Source organism: Fusarium solani, assembly GCF_023522795.1.
Source record: "Fusarium solani strain SB1 chromosome Unknown bctg00000008, whole genome shotgun sequence".
NCBI lineage: Eukaryota > Fungi > Ascomycota > Sordariomycetes > Hypocreales > Nectriaceae > Fusarium > Fusarium solani.
The window spans coordinates 683,329-703,142 of record NW_027072148.1 but is presented as its reverse complement, the minus strand read 5'-3'; the positions used below and the strand labels follow the sequence as shown (position 1 = coordinate 703,142).

Sequence of the window (19,814 nt, the reverse complement as noted above, 5' to 3'; positions counted from 1 at the left end):
TTTTTAATAATAAGGTACTCTTTATAAAAAATAATAACTTAGAAGATAATATAAAATCTTAAACTTCTATTAAAGATACTAGAGAAGTTAAGTAAAGGTAAATATAAAATACCTCTTTACCTAAAGGGATATAATATAAATATTATAATAGATAAAAGCGATAAAATTAGTAAATAATTACACGCGTTATATAATAATTCTAGTAACTAAAAAAGGACCTTAAGTAAATTAAGAAAACACTTAAAGAAAAACGCCTTAAGAATATACTAATAAAGTACCGCATCTATAAGAAACTCTTCGCAGAAGAACTTAAAATAGGTCTACTATTATATATATACTATAATTTAAAAATTAAATTTATTAATAAGAAGTAACCTAGCTTTAATAAACTCTATTTACTTAATATAATATAACTACTAGTATTAAAGAAATATATTAAAGAAATATTATAAAAAAGATATATTAAGGAAAGTAAATTATTTATTAAATACCTTATTATATTTATCTTAAAGAAAAATAGAAAACTTTATTTTTATATTAACTTTAAAATACTTAATGCTATTATAATTAAGGATTATATATTATTACCCCTTATTAGTAAGTTAAAGAATTAACTTTTTAAAATAAAGTACTTTATAGTACTTAACCTTAAAGGAGCCTATAACCTTATTTAGATTAAAAAAGGATATAAGTAAAAAACCGCTTTTTATACTAAGTATAGATTATTTAAATACCTTATTATACCTTTTAGACTTATAAATATACCTATTATATTCTAATAAATAATTAATAATATACTATAAAAATATCTAGATATATTTATTATATATTACCTAAATAATATCTTTATCTTCTCTAAAATAGAAAAAGAATATATAAAATATATCTATAAGGTATTATAAATACTATAAGATACTAACTTATTAATAAAACCTAAGAAAAATAAGTTTTATGCCTTAGAGGTAGAATTTCTTAGATATATTATCTCTTATAATAAGATATATATAGACCCTAAAAAGGTTATAGTAGTTAAGGACTAGAAAGAATTAACTAATATTAAGGAAATATAAGCCTTTCTTAGTTTTATTAATTACTACTATAAATTCCTTAAATAATTTAAGAAAATTATAGTATTACTAATTAACCTTATAAAAAAAAATAAGATATTTATATTTAGGAATAAAGTATAAGAAGCCTTTTATATAATTAAAGAACTTATCCTAAGTAAATTAATACTTAAGATATTTAATTTATTCTAATTAATAAAACTTGAGATAAATGCCTTAGATTTCACGCTTAGAGCTTAGATTAGATAATAAGATAATAAAGGACTCTTATACCTGATTATATTCTACTTCTATAAGCTATATAGAGTAAAACTTAACTATCCTATTTATAATAAAGAATTCCTCGTAATTATTAATGCCTTTAAGGAATTCTAATATTACCTTCTTAAAAGTAAATACTAGATTAAGGTATATATAGATTATAAGAATATTACCTACTTCGCTAAAACTTAAAAACTTAGTAGATAATAACTATAATACGCTAAATACCTCTTAGAATTTAACTATATCATTATCCATATTAAGAAAATAATAAATAGCTGAGCTAATGCTATTAGCTAATAACCCGACCTAGATACTAGGAAAATTAAAACTAAAGAGTAACTTTTATACTTTACCTTAGAGGGATACCTTAAATAAAAGATTATTAGGCAAATATAAAAGTTAATACCCTTACTAGAGCACCTTATACTCATTAAGAAATATAGATAATAGGTTATAGACTTTATTAACCACGCATAAGGATATTAATAAAGGGAAGATAAATTATAGACCTATAAAGGAAAGCTTTTTATCCCTAATAAAATATTCTAAAATATCTTTAATTACTACTACTACTAAGCTATATATTATAAGAGTTTAAAAGAAATAACCTAAGCTATATAATAATACTATGATAACTATAAACTCTTATATAAAGTATAAGAATATATATTCTATTATAAGAAATACTATAAATAAATTAACTAATAGATTTAGAAATAATAGAAGAAATTAGGACTCTATAAATAGTCTAGAGTTACTAGAGTATTATATTAGACTAATAGAGCCGCCTATATAATAGAATAAGGTAATTTACTCCTAGGATAAATCCTAAAATATAATAAGTAATTTCTAAATACTAAAAAAATAAATAAATAACAAGTCCTAGATAAGCTATAATATAGACTTATACGCGAAATATATAATTATTAGCTATATAGATACTAAGGAATTAATAAAACCTTAAAATAAGTTAAAATAATATTTACTTTTCTTAAAATAAAAAAGATTATTATAATAATTATTAATTAATATAACCTCTATATAAAAACTAAGGCATAATACTATAAACCTTACGGGAAACTATAACTACTCCTAATTGCATAATAACTATAGGACTTTATTACTATAGATTTTATTACTAAATTACCCCTATTAAAAGAATTAATTACTAGAAACTTCTATAATAATATTTTTATTATTATAAATAAACTTATAAAATTTTCTTATTTTATACCCTATAAAGAATTAATAATAGTAAAAGAATTTACTTACCTTTTCTACTTTTATATCACTAAGATATATAACTTATTACTAGAGATTATTATAGATTAAGGACTACTATTTGCCTTAAAATTCTAGCAAAGCCTTATAAGATACTTAGGAATTAATTATAAACTCTCTACTATATACTATAAGGAGATAAATAATTAGACTAAATATATAAATTAAATACTAAAATAATACTTATAATATTATATTAACTATAAATAAACTAACTAAGTTAAAAAGCTATTAGCCGCATAGCTAGCCTATAATATAGCTATAAATAAAAGCATAAAAATTATATTAGCCTATGCTAATTTTAGATTTATATTAAATATATATTATTAGATATAAGATACTATTATTAATCCTAAAGCAATCCTTATTAGCGACTAATTAAAGAACTTATATAAAGAAATAAAAATAAAACTTAAGTTTATTAAGAATAAAATAATAAACTATGCTAATAAGAAAAAAATTAAGAGATTTATCTTCTTAGAGGGAGATATAGTCTACCTTATAATAAAAAATATTAAAATAAAATATTAAAATAAAAAACTTAATTATAAATATATTAGACTATATAAAATTAAGTAGAAAATTTTAAGATATAACTATAAATTAGACTTACTACTAAAGGTTAAGCTTTATTTAATCTTTTATATTTCCTTACTTAAATTAATATAAGATACTATCTAAGTTAAAACTAGTAATAAACTAAAAATAAAAATTAATAGACTAAAAGAATATATTATAAAAGCTATTCTTAATATAAATAAAATTAATAGTAAAATAATATATTTTATTAAATAAAAAGATTACCTTAACTCTAAAAATATATAAGAATTACTAAAATACCTCACTAGTATATAATGCCTTTTAAAGGACTTCTACTAATAATATTAAAAGAAGAAATAAAAATAATATTCTAGTTAATAATATCTATAGCACCGACGAGCTAAGCGGCTACTATAGCCTCTGACTCTACCCTCTTAGCCTTATTTAACTCATCTAGAGAGTTTAAACCCCGGCGCATTATCGCCATACCCCGCTTATAGATTTATTTCTTTTAGCGATATAAATACATTAGGCAAGAGAGCTACTTATTTACCTATTATTATAAGGCAATTAACTCCTCCTCGGCTTTCTCCTCCTTAAGCTTAAAATAATATTTCTCGGCTATAAGACGGGATATTATTAAATAAGTTAGTAAAAAAAAAAAGCACTAAGGTAAACCATACTTACTAGCGGAAACTAATACTCCTAAATTATTATAAATGCGACCTTAATAAATATACTCTAAATAATAAGATATGCCCTTAAGTATCTTATATTATAAATATTTCTAGGCGTAATTTAAATAAGGTATAACTTTAAAGCTTATTTCTTTAATTAATTTAAATAAATAGTAATAGCGCGTAGTAAACTAAGATTTTACTTTTAGTATATTATTAGCATCATAGGAATATTTAAGAAAGGAAGTTTTAATAAACTAAAAGAAGTTAGGCGACTAACTTTATAGGCCTTAAGGATAAGACCTAATAGAGGGGAGATATTATATTATAACCTAATAAAATACTCGTTATATAACTAATAAAGGACCTATGGTTACCTACTAATTAAGATATAATTACCTCTGGGAACTAAGTAATTATAGTAATTACTTTATAATTACCTATGATTACCTATATAATTACTTTAATTAACCTCTTAGGAATAAGTAATTAAGGTAAAACCCCTAAGTATATAAAATATACTTATTATACTTCCTATATAATAGCTACCTTAGCTATTAATATAACTTAGTTATACTTAATACCCTTAAGCATATTACTAGATATAACTTATACCCCATTTAAGATAATATAATATTCTCTACTGCTAATATAAACCTAGTACGACTGGTTTATCCCTTGGGAACACACACGATCGTCACATATAAGTAATAATAATAATATTACTTTTTAGCTTAATTAAGCTCTTACTCTTAAAGAAAAAAAAAAAAAAAACCTACCTCTCTTTAAGCCTATATAATAATTATCTTTATTATTAAAGATACCTTTATTACCGCTAGTTATAACTTTATTAGTATTATTACCGCGGCTACTATCTTTACCCCTTAAAACCCCCTCTATACTATGCTTAATATAGCCTTAATATTATATATTAGGGATATAAAGGATTATAGGTATTATTAGGTAAAGAAGGGCTATATAAAAAGCTAGCTAAAAGGGCTAAAGAGATACTATTATAGCTAAATTTATATAAGAAACTATTTAATAAGGTAATAGCCTTAAGAGCTTAAGTAATAGCTTTTATTATAAATATTATTAATATTATTAATATTATTACTTTAGGTATTACTAATAACTTTATCTTACTCCTTTTTAGCTTTAAAAATCACTTTTAATAGTTATTAAAACTTAGAGGCCTTATAAAAAAGGTAGCTATTTAAGGGGAGAAAAAGGCCTTATTAATATCCCGGATTTTATAACTATCTTATAATTTTATAGCTAACCTAGCTTGCTAGGTTGGCTCGCCTGGGGCCCTAGCCCCACATGAGCCAACGGGTATATCCTTTGTTCTCCTTACAAAGGAACCCCGCTCGAATGTCTTCTCTTAAGGTCGAGCAGACAGTCTTTGCAAAAAAGCACTTTAATTAACCACTTTAATTACAATTTACAAGATTGATTGACTACTGAAAGACTCGTACGCTATGAACTACTCAGCTCTAATCCAGGCTCTCCGCCACAGTGTGTCGGCATGCATCAGCTTCAATGTAGCCTGCACTATCGTTGCTGCTCTGGCATTGGCACTTCTTTTGCACAAATTGATGTTCAGGCCCAAAACTGACAACATCTTTCCAGTTTGAGCAATGATCGAACTTGCGCTTGTCAGCTATCTCCTTCGTGGAGATGGCATAGGCCGACGGATCTTGTAAGTGGCCAGCGAGGCCAATTTAACGGATTGCAACCCCTAACGAGATGAATCTAGCTCGACAGCGCGGAAATTCGGTGGATCACTCTTTGGACTCACATCAAAGCACCAGGTTCTTGTCCATCTGCCAGGTGTGGATCGTCTCATGGAGCAGTCACTCCACACTCTAAGTGCCGAGCCTGTTCATTATGCCCTCCTCACTCGGGTCTACGGCGGAGTTGGCTCGCCAGCTCTTAAAAAGAAGCTCGAGAACTCGTGGAGAGATTTTCTGCCTTCGATGGAGAGGCTGTTTCTCAATGAAAGCGGCGCCACAGTGACTATTGAGAGAGCTCGGGTTGCTGAGCGGGCAGCCTCACTGGTGACGTTCTCTTCTGATGTTGAAAACATGAAGCGCTGGCAGCTCTCTGCAGATGTTGTGGCCATCTCAACAGACTCACAGAGTTCTTCTACAGTGGTAGAAGCCAACCTTCACAACTTGGTCAGGGACTTTGCCGCACGCATTGCTATCCCGCTCCTTTACGGCAACGACTTCTCGGATCGACACCCACATCTCCTGGATGACCTGTGAAAGTTTGACAGTGACCTCTTTATACCGCTGCTACTTAGAGTTCCCACCTGGGCCCCCTTTAAAGTAATACAAGACGGGCTGAGCGCGCGGTCACGGATTCTATCGGCCATGGAGTCCCTCTATCGCTACATCGACCAGCATCAGCGAAGAGGACTCATCGACACAGAGTTTGATCTTTCCGATGTCAGCAGCATTCCTTTTGAGAGGAACAAGATCTATGAGCAAGAGGGCTGGTCCCTTCAAGAACGTGCGGCCGGGGACTTTTCCATTCTTTGGGGCCAGAACGCCAACCTGCAGCCCATGCTGGCCTGGCTCATAACTTTTTTGTACGCTACTCCAGGCCTCGTTGAGAGGATCCGGGAGGAGACTGCTGCCTACATCAATTTCTCAACAACTCCACCCGAGATCATCTCGATAGACATCCCTGGCTTATGCCGCAGTTGTCAACTCCTCAAGGCCTGCATCTTTGAAACCTGCCGTATAGCAAATGATCCAGCCGTCATCAGACGCGTCGAGCGCCCAATCACCATCCAAGACGGTGAACTCGAGCATCAGCTCTAGACAGGCTCCTTCATCTCTATGCCTACCTCGCTCACCAACAGCGATCCAGCCATATTCGTGGATCCAGAAAAGTTTATCCCAGAGCGTTTTCTCGAGAGAAATCCAACGACTGGGAGCACGACTGCTCGATACGGAACGCTGAGGCCGTGGGGCATGGGGTCGTCAATGTGCAAAGGGAGGACCTTTGCTCAGAAACACATGACGGTTGTGGGGGCTGCCATCATCAGTCTCTGGGATGTCTAGCCGGTGAGCGGGACTTGGGAAATTCCTGATATGATTCCGGGGTCGAGTGCCAAAAGGCCGGTCAAGGACATCCGTGTCGTCATCAAACGAAGGGTTCTGTGAGTTGCTAGGAGGTTGGATGAGGTCGTGATGACGATGCAGATTTCTTGATTAGCTTGCCGACTTGATCTTGTTCTCTTCTCACAAATCTTGTTGAGGCCACTGGTTGGGCCCTTGGGAAATACTATTGTGAGCTAAAGTATCTCATTGTAGTTGGCGGGCAGGCTCCTCCTCAGTTGAGCACTTGAGCCTCAGACAGCTACAACTCCAATTTAATTTCTATACATAGCCTTGTACAAAGAATCCTTCCTTTCAACGAGCCCAATTGGTCCAAACAACTGCTTCAAATCACCACTCACCCCACCAGAGCACATCCCACATGTGTTCCATCCCACCAGGTCCAAGGATGTATGCAGCGGCAATGCCGAAGAGGATAGACGACAGCAATAGAAGTGAGCTGCGAACGGCGTAAAGACAAGTCGAGAGAGAGATCAGTGTATTGTAGATCTTCTGAGTTAAGAGCATGCTCTGCTTGATGCGCTGTTGCAAGATGTGAAGCCCTCCCGATGAAGGCTGGTACTGTTCGGCTTTGGCCTCCTCTGGTGGTTGAGCGTCCAGTTCTTCCGACAGATGGGCATCGGATTCGTCTGCTTTGTCTCCCTCCTTCTTATCTTCCACTTTTCCAGCCGCCATCAAAATCATGTGTCTGTCCAGGAGAATCTTCTCCAACTCATCACTTGCAATATCATGGTGACCGTTGAGCTTGTCATGGGCCTTGGCGATGCTCGCTGCCTCCAAGAGACCAAGCTCTGCCCGCCGGGCAGCTATGTCGTCAAGGCTGCTCTCAAGCTCCACAACAATCTCCTCCTTGAGAGATTCCAACTCTGAGATCTGGGCTTGTGCATATCTCCAAATCGATTCTATCTGGGCCAAGGCTTGGCTATTTCCGAAAATCTTGCAGAGGCCCTCGGCGTTGTTTACCAGGGACTGGAGATGGGCCGTGGAGAGGTGTCTGCGATGGACGGCGTAGTGGCGGATGTGTGTGGCTGTCTGGAAACATTTCGAAATCTCGTAACCTCCGGGGTTGTCGACGTTGTTCTCGAACGTGACGATCCTCTTGTTGAACTCTCCCACCCATAGGTTCAGCTCGCCGGCCTTTGGGCAACGCCACTTGCGACTCTCGAGGATTTTAGGCATCTTTTCCTTGGCAAATTCGAAGCATGCGAACTCCAGAATAGCCTGCACGCGAGACAGAATGAGATTCTGAATGCGGAGAGGGAGTGAGACTTGAAGCTGTGATGTCTCTATCGGGTATTTGCTATTGTGAGGCGCGGGCGCGTGATTCTCTATTTCTTGCTTGTCCAGCATCGCGCTATCATCTGATGAGTCTAAAGGTTACTCGTTAGCAGGCTTACTCTGTCGTCTTCTAACAGTCGCCACTTGCCTTCGTACTCTTCCACAGAGTCAGTCTCAGGAACCGATCCCGGTTGTGCTGCTCTAAGCTCTGGAGATTCGCACTTGATCATGTCCGTTGTGATCAGCGATGCAGCAGAAGGGGCTTCTAGTAGGCCAAACATCACGGGAACATTCGAAACAACAGCCCCAGACTCTGACGGAGGCTGCGCGACAATGGGCGGATTCGTTGCGAATCGGTGTGCCGCTATTTCCTCGTCCTGAAAGACCCTCTCTTTGAGCAAGTAACACAGTGACTCGCACACAGCCTGCTGGCTGGTGGTCTTGAGAAGGGAGCTGACGGGACTGTGGTTTTGGTACCTGCTGACGATGGGCAGCACGGCCTTGGACCTGCGGAATTCGGCGCGTTGGCCTGTGAAGATGTCCTTGAATGCGAGGTAGACTTTTTCCTCGAATATGAGATGGTGAGGAGATGCCATGAGAAGCGTGCGACAAAAAGAAAACAAAACGGGATGGGTGTGCTGTCGTTGAGAGTTGAGACGGGCTTGAGAGATGAAAGCTGGGGTTTGGCGCCGCTCTAGAAATATATGGCCGGTTTTGACACTGCCCGTCAGTGCAAGGCAGATTCTCAGCGGTAACCGAGACGATTTGAAACTGGATTTATGGTCGGGGCCCATCGCCAGGTGGCGACCGGTGTTGGTCGGCCTCCCGCAGGGGGGTCTATCGACGGGCCGCAGATTCGTGGCTGAGCGTTCATCAACCAACAAGGCCAAGTATCTGGTGATGATGCAACTTTGGACGGCCATTGACAATGCATGCTAGGATCCCTTGTCAGTTCGCGGTGTCCAATGGTTTGCGCCTTGTTATCTGTGTGTCTCAGGTTTCTCAAAATGATGTAGGATGCCTATTGGCTGTGCGGAGTGTCGCGTTGGCAACAAGGCTTTCAACCTCAAGCGACACCATGGCGAGGAATGAATGAGAATATTTGGCCACAGCTTGGTACATTCAATAGATAGGTAAGAAGCGAAGTTGAGTCATCATTTGCGATATATTTCAAAGTAGATATTTTCAAGTCTCTCCCTTGCCTTCCCTATTGAGTGGATTGTGCTTCTGTACCTAGTCTGGACTTCTGTTAGCCTTGAAATCCAACAAAGGTTTGCCAGCTGTTATTTTTAAACCAGAACAAACTTAGAAGTTCTTTGTATTTATTTCTAGGTAAATGTCGGCTCACGACGTAGAAACGGCAATTGGTCGTGTGCCTGGATTATCGTCACAGGTCAGGGGACATCTGATTGAACACGGTCAAACAAAGTAGCGAGGTGAAATCAAAACCAATCACGGATAGGTAGGGCAGTGCATTCACGGGCGGTCTTCTAGCTCAGTTATCCCATCGAGGGCCGGGCTTCATCTATAACAAAGAACACATTAGTGCATTCACGGACATTGGTGAGAAACTCCAAATTGTTCAAACTCTCGGTGATATCAAGAGAACCCCCCAACCGGTCGAGGTATGTCAATCTTCTCAATGGCACGAACTTGGGACATAGCATGTTGGTGTTTGAATGCCATTCTTATGTTGAAGAGCTAGTATTCTTCTTTTTCAATGACATCTTGGTCGTGCACAGTAGCAAAGAACACACTAATTAACATAGCTAAAGAGCTAGCATATTGCTCACGTGCCTGACACTTGTCAGTTTTGTGAAAGAAAAGTGAAATCAACCCCAAGAAATACCCAAAGCGTTGCCCAACCCGTCATGGCTTGGATTTTTCACCCAAATTCGGTCATTGCACAACTGGGATGTGCGTCACGGTACACTCAGCCCACCTAAACTTCCACTCCAACGTGCCGCTCCATGATGCCTCGACCCAGGACTCGTTCTCGGGGCAAATGGATGGATCCCCTAGGGGAAAGCCATACACATCCGCCACGTACGTGGAATCCTCATCCTCCATCACCAGATCCTCCATCATCTGCAGGCTAATATGTAACCCTCCGCTCTGGTCAGCCTGGATCGTCTTGAGGGCCCTGTCGAAGCGAAATTGTCCCAAGCACTCCCGATGGCCATCCGTATATTTCACGAGCATTCCAATGACGGGTCTGTGGGATAGAGAAACGTCTCTGCATAGGGTCACCTCCTTGACTCCCTCCAGACTGCATCGAGATGCGAACCATGGATTCTGGGACGGGAAAACGGGAGGGTCGAGTGTGCGTGGGCCTAGACCGAGATCCAATTTTCGGATAGGTTCCTCGAATGCTTTATCACACGCAATGTACCTGACAGAGGGCTCGTTCTCAGGGCCGATCTTGTTGAAGTAGATGCGTGAACCTTCTTGGGAAGGTTTCATGATTGTGTCCAAGATCAAACCGTAAACGCCCTCCTTGTCTGATCCAAAGACGGCGTGTCTTGCTCGATTCGTTTTGAACTAGGAGGCGGGGGTTACCGAAGATTCAATGACACGGACGTGATTGGGCTCTTACCGCCAGTTCGAAGAAGTTCGAGCTAATAAGTCTCCCCATCCAGCGTCGCTGGATTTCGGTGACGTATTCCCCTTGATCCACTGGCATGTAGACTACGACCTGATCACTGAAGCATGCATCGACCTCTTTGTAGAATTCGGTGTCGTCTCCTTTCCCGTGCGCGTGGATGGTAGACACCCAGTGACCCTGGCAAACCATGGTGTAGCCCGTGACACCTGGGGCGTTGCAGTCGAAGTAGGACATGCGGACATTCCGACTTATAGGAAAGTCCGCCATGATGTAGTTATACAGCATAAGATCGGCCTTGTTTGAGGGGTATTCGGGACTTGGCCATCTGATGTGAGGGTTTAGGTATTTTGCCTCGTCATCAAAGGCGTCGGTGATCCTTCTGAGCTTGATACCCTTGAGGCAATATCAGCCTTGAATCTTGAACAGGTGGCATGCTTACATCTGATTCGACTCGTATCGCGGAGAATTTGACTCGAGGGACAAATACAGATGGATGTGAGGGCGCAATATCCCTCCACCATCCTTTCACTACCGGAACTCTGCTTGATGGAAGAAACTGGACAAATCTAATGCCAAGGTGGTCCTCGCAAATCCTGATGTTGTCGACAGAATTCTTCTTCTTGGCGTTTAGAACAAGGTGATATTCCCCATCCTGGTTTGTGTCGAGGTTGCGTAAACTCTTGATATATTGAACGCCGTCTATCACACTGTAGCTTGCGTATACATCCTTAGAGAGGTCGACAGTGATGTCGGAGGCTTGACTGAACATTGACTGGTTCTTAGCCGTGATCACAGCGCTTTCACGTACGAGGTAGCTGGCAATCATTGTCATCACCTCGAAAGGGAGTTTGGCTGACAGAAGAGCAGATATCTTTGGAGCCAGCAAGTGTTGGATGCGCTTGAGGCGCTGGCGCTCCTCCAGCTCAGAGAGCCCGATGCTGTGCTCTGTGACGGCGAGTAAGTCATCGGTGATGATGAAGCGCTTGAACTTGAGACAGGACGAATGGAAAAACCGCACAACCCTCCTAGCGTTGGTCCGGGGACGCGTAGATTCGCCCGTGTCGTCCAAGCGAAAAGCAAACTCGGGCGAGAAGCGTTCGGGTCCAGTTTCTACGCAATGATGAGACAAGTATCAAGATGTTGACAACGTTTTTACAGTACGGGTAACGACCAATTCACCCCCTCTCAGCGAGAACTGGCACAGCCGACATCGTTTCGACGTGTAGTAAGGCGGCGGATCGTCGACGATGGATTTGTCAGCTCTTCTCGAGGTACCTGGCAGAGGGTGGTATGCCCTGTGGAAGGAGGAGGGAGGAAACGACATCAAGAAGCAAAACTGCCAATGTCAGCATTTGTTGATGGTTTGTCAAGATGAGGGAGGGAGGATACGCAAGGGACGGTGCCTAAATATACCTACAGCTGATGATGGCCAATCAGCATCGAGTACGTACCTAGCCGATCACCGCGTTTCAGCCCCACTACTTTCCTCTTCTCGGATCCACACCGGGAGAAGCCATCACAACGAGGTCAATCTGGACCATTCTTTCATTCCATTTTCCTGATAATGACGACCTTTAAGTTCAGTGCAACACTTGTGATTACAATATCGTGCATTCTATAACGTGTTGGGGATTAATAATGACGTCGCTGCAGGCATTATTCATCACGGAGGAGTCCGAAAGATTGGCGGTGATTTTGCCCAGATCGAGTGGCCACACCAAGGCTTGGATGCAACACCAACACCCTGTCAGAATGCCAGCCACAGCGGGGGCTAATGATCCTTATTTCCAAGACGTCCAATTGCATCTTCAGGAACCTGGGCAAACGAAATCCGGAGCCCTGCTGTGGCGCAGATAGGCCTGGGTACCTGTGGTGACTGCGCAACTGCGCCCTGCAGGGCTGTATCTCCAGTCAAGCAAACCCCCGCAAGCAAGAGACCGATAATCCCGACCGAGAACTTTAAATATCCTCCGTCAGCATCGACATAAGAGCACGGACAGTCTGACAATCTAACGACAGTTCGATAACGCCTCTATTCAACGGCTTTTTTCACTTGACCATGCCCGGTGTTGCTCATGTGAAGCGATGTGACCAGTGTCGCCAGTCCAAGAAGAAGGTATGCCAAGAATACTCCTCATAATCTCCGACTTCTCCTGACAACTCAAGTGTGACCAAGTTGAACCCGTCTGTGGAAGATGTGAGCGTCTCGGCCTCCGCTGCGGCGGTGCCGTAGTGAACCGCTTCAAATTCATCCCTGAAAAGTTTGAACGCACTCCCAACGCACTGGTTCCTCGAAACAATCGTGAAAAGTGCGAAAAGATGAAGACCGGGCTCATCATTGCCCAGACCCCGCCGAGCGAGTCGATGAAAGTGGCTACAAAGTTCATCTCAGTCCTCGAGAGTCCCACCATCTCGTACGACCTCAACTTGCTGGGGAATTTCTTCAAGACCCTCCCACAGCGATTGGATTCGAGCCCGGCTTTGAGGACCTCGGTGGGTGCGTTGACCGACATGTATCGCTCCACGCGGGGTCAGGGAGACTCGACACTGGCTCTCAGGCATCAGGGGACAGCAATGAAGGATATACGCGAGGCCTTGCAGAATCCCGCAGAAGCGCATACGCCTAATACGGTATTAGCAATCTACGTCGTCATGATGTCTCAGGTACGTTTAATCGGCAGGAATTTGACTCGGATAACCTGAGACCCGACAGTATTTGCTCTACGAGATCGACCTTCCGAGTGTGCCACATCTACAAGTAATAGCATACCTCCTCGAGGACGCTATGAAGAAGGGTTGGATAAAAGACTTTGATAAGGATATGCTGCTATGCTTTTACTTTGGAATTGTCAGTGCCTTGTCCTCTTCGTATGAATAACCACTGACAATTTCTAGATGTGGGAGGCCATGGCAAACCATGAAATGACGCTTGACCCCCAATTTCTCGAATCCCTTGCCCCCTATATCACCCCGATCCCAGAAGGCGCCACTGAACAAGACCTGGATCGATCCCCTGGTATATACTCGCTAGGCCGGATGCCTAGGTGGCTCAGCAACCCTATACTGTACCATAAGCAGATATCTGAAGCTTACGATATGTACTATGCCCTTCTACCAACCCTCCGCAAGGCACTATCCACGACACGCACCGCCAGAGAGGTCCCAAACGCTCCCTTCGAAGCACGAAAGGCCCTCTCCAGGGTTCTAGTCCAGCACAGCATGATGACCGTCGTATGCGCCCTGCTGAACAAGGCCGCCCGCAGGGTCGACGACCGCGACGGGAAACTCCTCCCCCACATGACAGACTTTTGCAACGACGTAATAATGATGGCGAAACTATCGGTCGAGTTCAAGCCGATCGCCTCGGCCACCATGCCCGAGACAATCATCGACGTCTGGGGTGTCATGGACCCCGGACCAGAAAAGGATAGTCTTGAGGCGGCTCTGTGGGAGTATTGCGGTCAGACCACGCCCAAGTGGTTGGCCAGAGCGGAGAAGCTGGCGTGGTGCATGGAGGAGCAATATCTGTTGAGCTTGGAGGTGGCGAAATTGAAGATTTAATGATTGAATGACGGCCATGATACACGAGACGGCTATATTGGAAATTGGACGAATATGAGCGAGTATAAGACATCGCATGGCGTTTGCGGTGAGGATTTAGGAATAGATAGAATTATGTAGACAAACAACCAGAAGATACAAAATGTTGAGAATGATTCTTTGACTAAAGCATTGCTGTTGAGAATGACGCCAATATTGTGTTGAAAACTGCCTTCTTGGCTACTGTTTCTAAAATTCTAGTTTTGTGAGAAGTGAAGCCCCTGATTCCCCGAGTGATATGTGCACTCTCCCAAACTAATCTTCTCTCTATCCCACCCTTATTGCATCCCATTCTATCGAAAAGTGTCTATGAATCTAATAATACCCGTTTCCCATTTTACTCCCTTGTAGTTCTATTGTTTGGTCCGTCATGACAATCTACCATTGGCTTATTACCGCTCCCTGACCCCTTTCATCGCTCTGTTCATTTTGTTAAAATTGAGCGCTTTGCTCCCACCACTGACAGTTTCTGAACAACCAGAAAAGAGGTGTGGCCATCATGAACGATGGTAATCCCGTTCTCCATTCTAGCCTCTTAGTCAGATCGCGCACTCTTTGTCTTCTTGCTTCGCAGCTTCATCATCAAAAAGACGAGGGCATAAGAAGAAATACAGAACAGAGCCGTGATTCCAGTCTGCCAATCAGTCAGTCATACAGTTCGTTATTAAAGAGCAAGCCAACTTACGTCTCGCCAGCCGTAGTACTCCTCACGAAGGTTGAAAGTCTTTGCATACTCCGCACCCGTGGAATAAGCGCAGTAGTCACAGCTCCCAGTGGCGTTGGGGCTAGCCACATACCCAGCATTGGCGCTCAAAAAGTCTGCTACGTATTCACCACACGTCTGACCATCTGGCACGTTGAAGCTGGTAAACTCTTCAGGGCGGCACTCGACCTTGACGTCCCAGATGATGGGACCCATGAGACCGCCAAAGAGGTAGTGGAAGGGGTCGAGGTAGTAGAGCCAGTACTTCCAGAACGGCTGCATGGCGTCGTAGGGGACTACCACACCGCAGAAGGATACCATTCCTGCACCGATGAGGACGGGGTTCATGATTGCGGCGAAGTACTCGTTTGGTGCGTATGCTGCGATGGCCTGGCCGACGGAGGTGTACAGGAATTCGTAGACTAGAAGGGTTAGTGATACTTCGTGTAAGGAATGGGACAACATACAGATCATCTGGAGATAGACGTGACCCGAGATTCTGGCCTCGACTGGGAAACCGGCTGTAAAGTACCAACAGGCAAAGTACAGCGTCGCACAGATGATAAGGTACGGAATCTCGGCAACAGTCTGCGATCCGATAAAGGCGACCCAGTGGTAGGTTTTGGACTGTGTTACGTTAGAAAAGATAAGAAACAAGGGGGGGTAAACAAACGTACCTTCTTCTCTCTCGTCTCAAACAAGTCTCTGTTATGCAAGAAATACGGCTGCATTTGGTTGATACATCCAGGAGCAACAAAGATAAAGTTGAAGATGGCAAAGAGTCGGAGCTGCAGGTCGAAAGTTCCGTCACCGATCATCCAGAATGTGAAGCCGCTGAAGAGGGCGGCAAAGATGTGAAGGTTGATCTTGTTCCCACACATAATCCTACAACAAGTCAGCGCGGCTCAACGGAAGGGATGTAGGTGACGTACCGGAGATCGCCAGAGCTGAATCATCTGTCGGTGGAGGACCGTCTTCCACTGGAACCACTTGGACGTGGCAAAGCTGGCTGTATCCTCTTCCTGGTCCCGAGTGTTTGCAATGGCTTCCTGATTCATCTTCTCAAGCTTCTCAAGGGCTCTCGCGCGCTCAGGAGATTGGTTCCAAACGTCAACCCAGTCAACGTCAACTTCGCTGTTGCCTTGGATCACCTCGACGATGTGCTCAGCCGGGTTCGCTCCTTCGGGGCAAGGAGCACCGTTTCTGTCAAAGTAGTCGAGAAGAGTTTTGGAGTATTGACCGGCTGGATACGGTTAGTATAAGCAGGGAAGAGCGAGGAACTATACTTACTCTCGCCAAAGTAGGCCATCCGTCCGCCCTTGGCCAGAAGCAAAAGAGAGTCGAACGCATCAAAGAGAACGGCAGAAGGTTGGTGGATGGTGCACAGAACAGCTTGGCCACCGTCGACGAGGCGTCGCATGAAACGAACAATGTTGTAAGCAGACTGTCCATCCATCCAGACCTGATGTGGGCTCATCGAGGAAAAGTAGAGTCGGCTTCGCAACCAGCTCAACACCGAGAGTAACACGCTTGCGCTGTTCAATACTGAGACCGGCACCGGGAGCTTGATGTGGTTAGTACTTGCTTCCATCAAGATGATTGGATAGAGATACTTACTTCCAATAAGAGCATCGCAGATGTCCTCCAGCTCCAAAAGCTCAATGATGTGGTCGACATAGGCAATCTTCTCCTTGTAGGGGATCTCTCTAGGCTGTCGCAGAACAGCCGAGAAAACAAGAGCTTCCTTGACCGTTGCGGTAGCCTCGTGGACATCCATCTGTTCGCAGTATCCGGTCATTCTCTGGAAGGAGATTCCCTGAGGCTTTCCGTCGATAAGAATCGAGCCACGAATTTCACCAGCGTCCTTCCGTTGGGCAAGAACATCGAGAAGTCTACACAGTCTGGTTAGATAATAGACCAAGCGATGGGTGGAACTAAGAACTCACGTCGTCTTTCCAGCGCCCGAGCAACCCATCAAAGCAACAAGATTTCCAGGCTGCACGTATCCAAAGACCTGATTCAAAAGCTGCTTCTGCGCGCCTTGGTACTGCACGAAGTAATCAAGGTTATGCCACGAGAAAGTTGACTGTCGTGTAGCTTGGGTTGACAACTGCAGAGACTCGTTGTTTCGTCCGGCTTCCTTCTCAGGGTCAGAGATCTTCTTGGTTCGCGAACCTCTCTTGTAGAGCAGAACCGAAGACCCTCCGTGGCTGTTTCGAAGTTCGAAGCCGAGTGCCGTGAGACCGATGAGGAAGAACCAGAAGCCGATGATGATACCGAAGCCACGCCAGATGTGACCGACGGCATAGCTGTACTGCTGTTGCACGTAGGTGACACCGTCAATCATACCAGAGTCATCGCTGCCGAGAACAGTGCAGCCGCGGTATTCTTGGCTCTGGTTGTCGTAGCCAGGACCAAAGGGGATGTACTGAGGAGCGACACATTCTAGGCTGAGACCTTGGAACTCGTTTGTCATGAGGGATTCGAATGCGTAGGCACCTGGGTTGAGATAAAAGATCCAGCGGAACCAAGGATGCATCTTGCTGAAAGGAATCAGGTATCCTATTTGTCGTTAGTATCCGGTCAAACACTTGATCAAACTTTTAACAAACCTCCGTAGACAAAAAAGATTGTCGACAACAATCCAGAGATGTAACTAGCCAGACCAAAGTGGTTGAACATGGCTCCCACAGCCCGGAACAGCTGAATAAAGCAAAGCGTCTCCGCATTGACCACGATCCAGAAGGTAAAGAACTTTCCCGCATCAAGCTGCAGCGCACTCATAAAGTACAAAATCAGAGAGAAGCACGTAACCTGCAGCATGACGATAGGAATGTCCGTGATGGCGTTGGCAATGCAGAAAGCCGTGGGTCTGTAGAAGCCGAACCGCTTGTGCCGCATCAGGATTGGCCGTCCCATGAAGGAGGCTGTTGTCTCGGACATGGACTCGAGGAGGAAGTAGAGGACGGGGAAGAAGAGGACGCCGGGGCGGAGGAAGATGGATTCGCTGGTTAGGGGGAGGTTGTAGAAGAGACTGCCGCAGACGAGGGCTTGGAGGATGGCAGAAATGACTTTGATGGAAAGGGAAAGGCGGTCTCCCATCATGATTTGCCATTGTCTTTGGATGTTAGTTAGCATCAATATGTGGTCAGGGGTAGTGGACGTACCGTTGGGTGCAGTTGATGACCTGCTCTCGAAGACCAGCAGTGTAAACACCCCTCTTACCAATCCTCCAACTCCTCTGCCTCTTCTCCCTCTCAACAGCCATCTTCAAATCCTCAACCTGATCATCCATATTCTCCGGCCTCTGCACCAGCCTCGCCATGAGCTGACAAATCTCGCTCCTCTTGTACACAGCCTCAAACTCCTCAGCCGTGGTGGGAACACGACCTTCAAAGCCGGGTGCAATCTCTCGCTCCGTCTTAACGGTGACAGAGGTGAGAAAGTCAGCGACGTTGGCGCCTCGGGGGCAGACGAAGCCCATTTCTTCAAAGTAGGACTTGGCGGCTGCGCGGAGGCCGTAGTAGATTACGCGGCCTTCGGCGAGGACGAGGACTTTGTCGAAGGCGTCGAAGATGCCGTTGCCGGCCTGGTAGGTTGTCAGGACTACGGATTTGCCGTTTCGGTCGGCATCGCGACGGAGGGTCTCGACGAATTCGAGGGCTGTCTTGGAGTCGAGACCTCGGGTTGGTTGATCCCAGAACTGCAAGGGACTCTATGTAGAATGTTAGGCCTCGATCTTGTTGATGGGGACTTGCGAGCAAACCTGGCTGGCCATGACCTCGGCCAAGGAGACTCTCTTCCTCTCTCCACCAGAAACACCACGGATGAACTCGTTGCCGACCAGGGTCTTTTGCGTGTGACCGATACCTAGGGAGTCAAGAATATGGTTCCGCATATCTTGAACAAAGTGATGCTTCTTCTCCACATGCTCCGGTCTTTCGCGGGGAACCTTGTTTCGGAGAGCAAACTTCATCGTCTGGTTGACGGTGAGAGTCGGGAAGTGGATGTCATCTAGAAGTCAAGTTAGCTATGATCTTTTGCGGTGAATAAAGCCTCCGTACCTTCAGTGTTGAAGACGATCTGTTGTCGGTACTTTTTCGCCTGCTTGTGATCCATGTTTCCGTACTTCGTATGACCGGTGACTTCTTGGAAGGCTTCTCGGTGGTTGGAGAGCACGCGGAGGAGAGATGTGCATCCCGAGCCAGGTCTACCAAGGACCAACAGCTAAACTCTATATTAGAGATATCCTTGGCCGAAGAAACAGAATCCTTACCATTTCCCCTGGGTTGACTTGGCCAGAAACCTCATTCAAGATGGTCTGCATGCCAGGTTAGCAACGATGCACAATCAGCCATAACACTAAAGCTGCCTACCCTCATTGGCCGACTATTCCCCTTAAACAGACCTGCCAGCTGACGAGGATCAACTCTTGACCAAAGAGTCTCACCCAATGCCTCATCAGGGGCCGTCACTCGAACAGTAACATCCTGGAAGGTCAAGGTCAGGCGCTTCTGGATGTGATCCTTGCCCCTCTCCTCATCAACGTTCTCCTCGACGTCAGTATCACTCGATGACCCAAAATGAGCATCCCTGTCGCGAACAAAGGATTCATTCGGCGTCTCGGCAAGGGTGCCGTTGTCGTTGGGAGTGTCGGCCATCTTTGCG

General features: G+C 43.4%; 6 protein-coding genes across 6 annotated transcripts; 3 read left to right on the top strand and 3 right to left on the bottom strand.

Annotated features, from left to right (window-relative positions):
- Window positions 1-5,469: 5,469 nt before the first annotated feature.
- On the top strand, window positions 5,470-6,099 carry MRS44_012258 (uncharacterized protein; the record flags this gene model as incomplete). The annotated part of the gene is made up of 2 exons (XM_065618741.1): window positions 5,470-5,531; window positions 5,589-6,099. 2 exons carry the CDS (start codon window positions 5,470-5,472, stop codon window positions 6,097-6,099), a joined length of 573 nt encoding a protein of 190 aa, XP_065474813.1.
- A 108-nt stretch (window positions 6,100-6,207) lies between these two features.
- Window positions 6,208-6,660, top strand: MRS44_012257 (uncharacterized protein; the record flags this gene model as incomplete). Its single annotated transcript, XM_046281156.2, has 1 exon — window positions 6,208-6,660. The coding sequence occupies one exon, from the start codon at window positions 6,208-6,210 to the stop codon at window positions 6,658-6,660; it is 453 nt and encodes a 150-aa protein (XP_046133291.2).
- A 630-nt stretch (window positions 6,661-7,290) lies between these two features.
- MRS44_012256 (uncharacterized protein) lies at window positions 7,291-8,834 on the bottom strand (the record flags this gene model as incomplete). Its single annotated transcript, XM_065618740.1, has 2 exons — window positions 7,291-8,181; window positions 8,358-8,834. 2 exons carry the CDS (start codon window positions 8,832-8,834, stop codon window positions 7,291-7,293), a joined length of 1,368 nt encoding a protein of 455 aa, XP_065474812.1.
- Window positions 8,835-9,939: 1,105 nt separating this feature from the next.
- MRS44_012255 (uncharacterized protein) lies at window positions 9,940-12,167 on the bottom strand (the record flags this gene model as incomplete). Its single annotated transcript, XM_065618739.1, has 5 exons — window positions 9,940-9,994; window positions 10,181-10,779; window positions 10,835-11,236; window positions 11,283-11,953; window positions 12,023-12,167. The coding sequence occupies 5 exons, from the start codon at window positions 12,165-12,167 to the stop codon at window positions 9,940-9,942; spliced, it is 1,872 nt and encodes a 623-aa protein (XP_065474811.1).
- A 735-nt stretch (window positions 12,168-12,902) lies between these two features.
- Window positions 12,903-14,404, top strand: MRS44_012254 (uncharacterized protein; the record flags this gene model as incomplete). Its single annotated transcript, XM_046276193.2, has 4 exons — window positions 12,903-12,959; window positions 13,010-13,507; window positions 13,557-13,691; window positions 13,739-14,404. The coding sequence occupies 4 exons, from the start codon at window positions 12,903-12,905 to the stop codon at window positions 14,402-14,404; spliced, it is 1,356 nt and encodes a 451-aa protein (XP_046133294.2).
- A 574-nt stretch (window positions 14,405-14,978) lies between these two features.
- Window positions 14,979-19,807, bottom strand: MRS44_012253 (uncharacterized protein; the record flags this gene model as incomplete). Its single annotated transcript, XM_065618738.1, has 15 exons — window positions 14,979-15,077; window positions 15,129-15,568; window positions 15,614-15,773; window positions 15,824-16,012; window positions 16,079-16,389; window positions 16,437-16,590; window positions 16,652-16,710; window positions 16,764-17,038; window positions 17,093-17,708; window positions 17,759-18,264; window positions 18,314-18,861; window positions 18,913-19,160; window positions 19,211-19,373; window positions 19,423-19,467; window positions 19,523-19,807. 15 exons carry the CDS (start codon window positions 19,805-19,807, stop codon window positions 14,979-14,981), a joined length of 4,098 nt encoding a protein of 1,365 aa, XP_065474810.1.
- Window positions 19,808-19,814: the final 7 nt, after the last annotated feature.